General features: G+C 29.8%; 1 protein-coding gene across 1 annotated transcript in view; it reads left to right on the forward strand.

Moving 5' to 3' along the window:
• Nucleotides 1–1,053: 1,053 nt before the first annotated feature.
• Nucleotides 1,054–1,346, forward strand: part of HELRODRAFT_184434 (hypothetical protein) — a gene marked incomplete at both ends in the record, with an annotated part of 1,959 nt that continues 1,666 nt past the window's right edge. The window contains one exon of the mRNA XM_009026516.1: nucleotides 1,054–1,277. Within this exon, the coding sequence (XP_009024764.1) occupies nucleotides 1,054–1,277 (224 nt within the window). The remainder of the gene's footprint in view (nucleotides 1,278–1,346) is intronic.

A 1,346-nucleotide genomic window follows, 5' to 3' on the forward strand; every position in this document is an offset into this window, starting at 1 on the left:
GTATAGATGTATATGAATAAATATACACAATTATAGATATTGTATAGCGCTAGTTAATTTATTCATATTTGTTACGTAAGTTACTGTTAATTTTTTTGAATAATAACTTTCTATTTCGCGAACGATGGGGAAGAAGTTTATATAAAATTTAGCGTTCAAACCGGATTTTTTTAAATATAAAATTAATAATAATTTGCTTTTGTTAAACTTTTTTGTCGAAAATTTGAGTTGAAGTCAGAAAATGTCCGTTTTTTGTATAATTTTTATCTGCTTCTCACCGCTGCCAGGTGAGGTACCACACAAATTAATAAGTTGCAATCATAATAAATCTAAAATAAAATTCAATATTTATATATACTATTTTGTTATTAAATGAATTTTTACAGTAATTTAGATGGCGAAGATCATATGCAAATCACACAAAAATTTTTTTTAAATTTAAAGGACACTGCCACTAAATGATGACTAGACTAGACATTAGAGACTAGACTAAGCACAAAAATAAACCATTGAAAATTTATAAAATATTAAACTGTTAACTAAAAAAACCACAATTATCAATATTGTCAATCAATGAGTCATCATTGAAAACAATTTTTGTTTAAAAGTGGTATTTAATTATTAATTCCAAATGATATTGACAAATCAACCATTATTTTTTTTATTAACTTTTCTTGCCCTAAACAACTTTTATTTCTGCAGCATGTCTGGCAGAGGTTTCACCTGATGTGTTGTTTACAACCAGCGGTGCATGGGTAAGTTGGTCTCGGGAAGGTTGTGCAAGTGATGTTTGGATGTCAACAGACGGTCAGAGTTCAAAATTTAAACAGAATTTTACTGCAGTTAAAGAAGCAGCTGGAACATTTACGTGCTACACAGACAATAACATAGTGAAACTTCTCATTATTAAAGGTAATAGTTTTTAATAGATTTATGAAAGATAAGAACTGTTAGATATTTTAGTTTTTTCTAACTAGATGCAGTGTAATATATATGTCTGCTGTCAATAATTTGCTAACTAAACAATTTTTTTTTGGAGACAAAGATTTGGAGATGGTCATAACTCCAGAGGCTTTAATGGATGGGCAGAACATGACAATCGACATTTCTGGCAGCTATTACATGGGCGGTTCAGCCTCTCCAAACACAATTATGATATTCAATGGAGAGGATCCAATTGGTTCCTTCAAAGCTGATTTCAATAGTGATTCCAAATTAACGTCATTTTATATTAGTACAACTCTTCCAGCTGATTACAAAGCTACAAACAACTTCAAGTACGTGTGGTCTTTTAAGAAAATTCAGATCTAGCATTATACGATGTAAGATTCAATTACACCAAACCA

This window comes from Helobdella robusta, assembly GCF_000326865.2.
Source record: "Helobdella robusta unplaced genomic scaffold HELROscaffold_477, whole genome shotgun sequence".
NCBI classification, from domain to species: Eukaryota; Metazoa; Annelida; class Clitellata; order Rhynchobdellida; family Glossiphoniidae; genus Helobdella; species Helobdella robusta.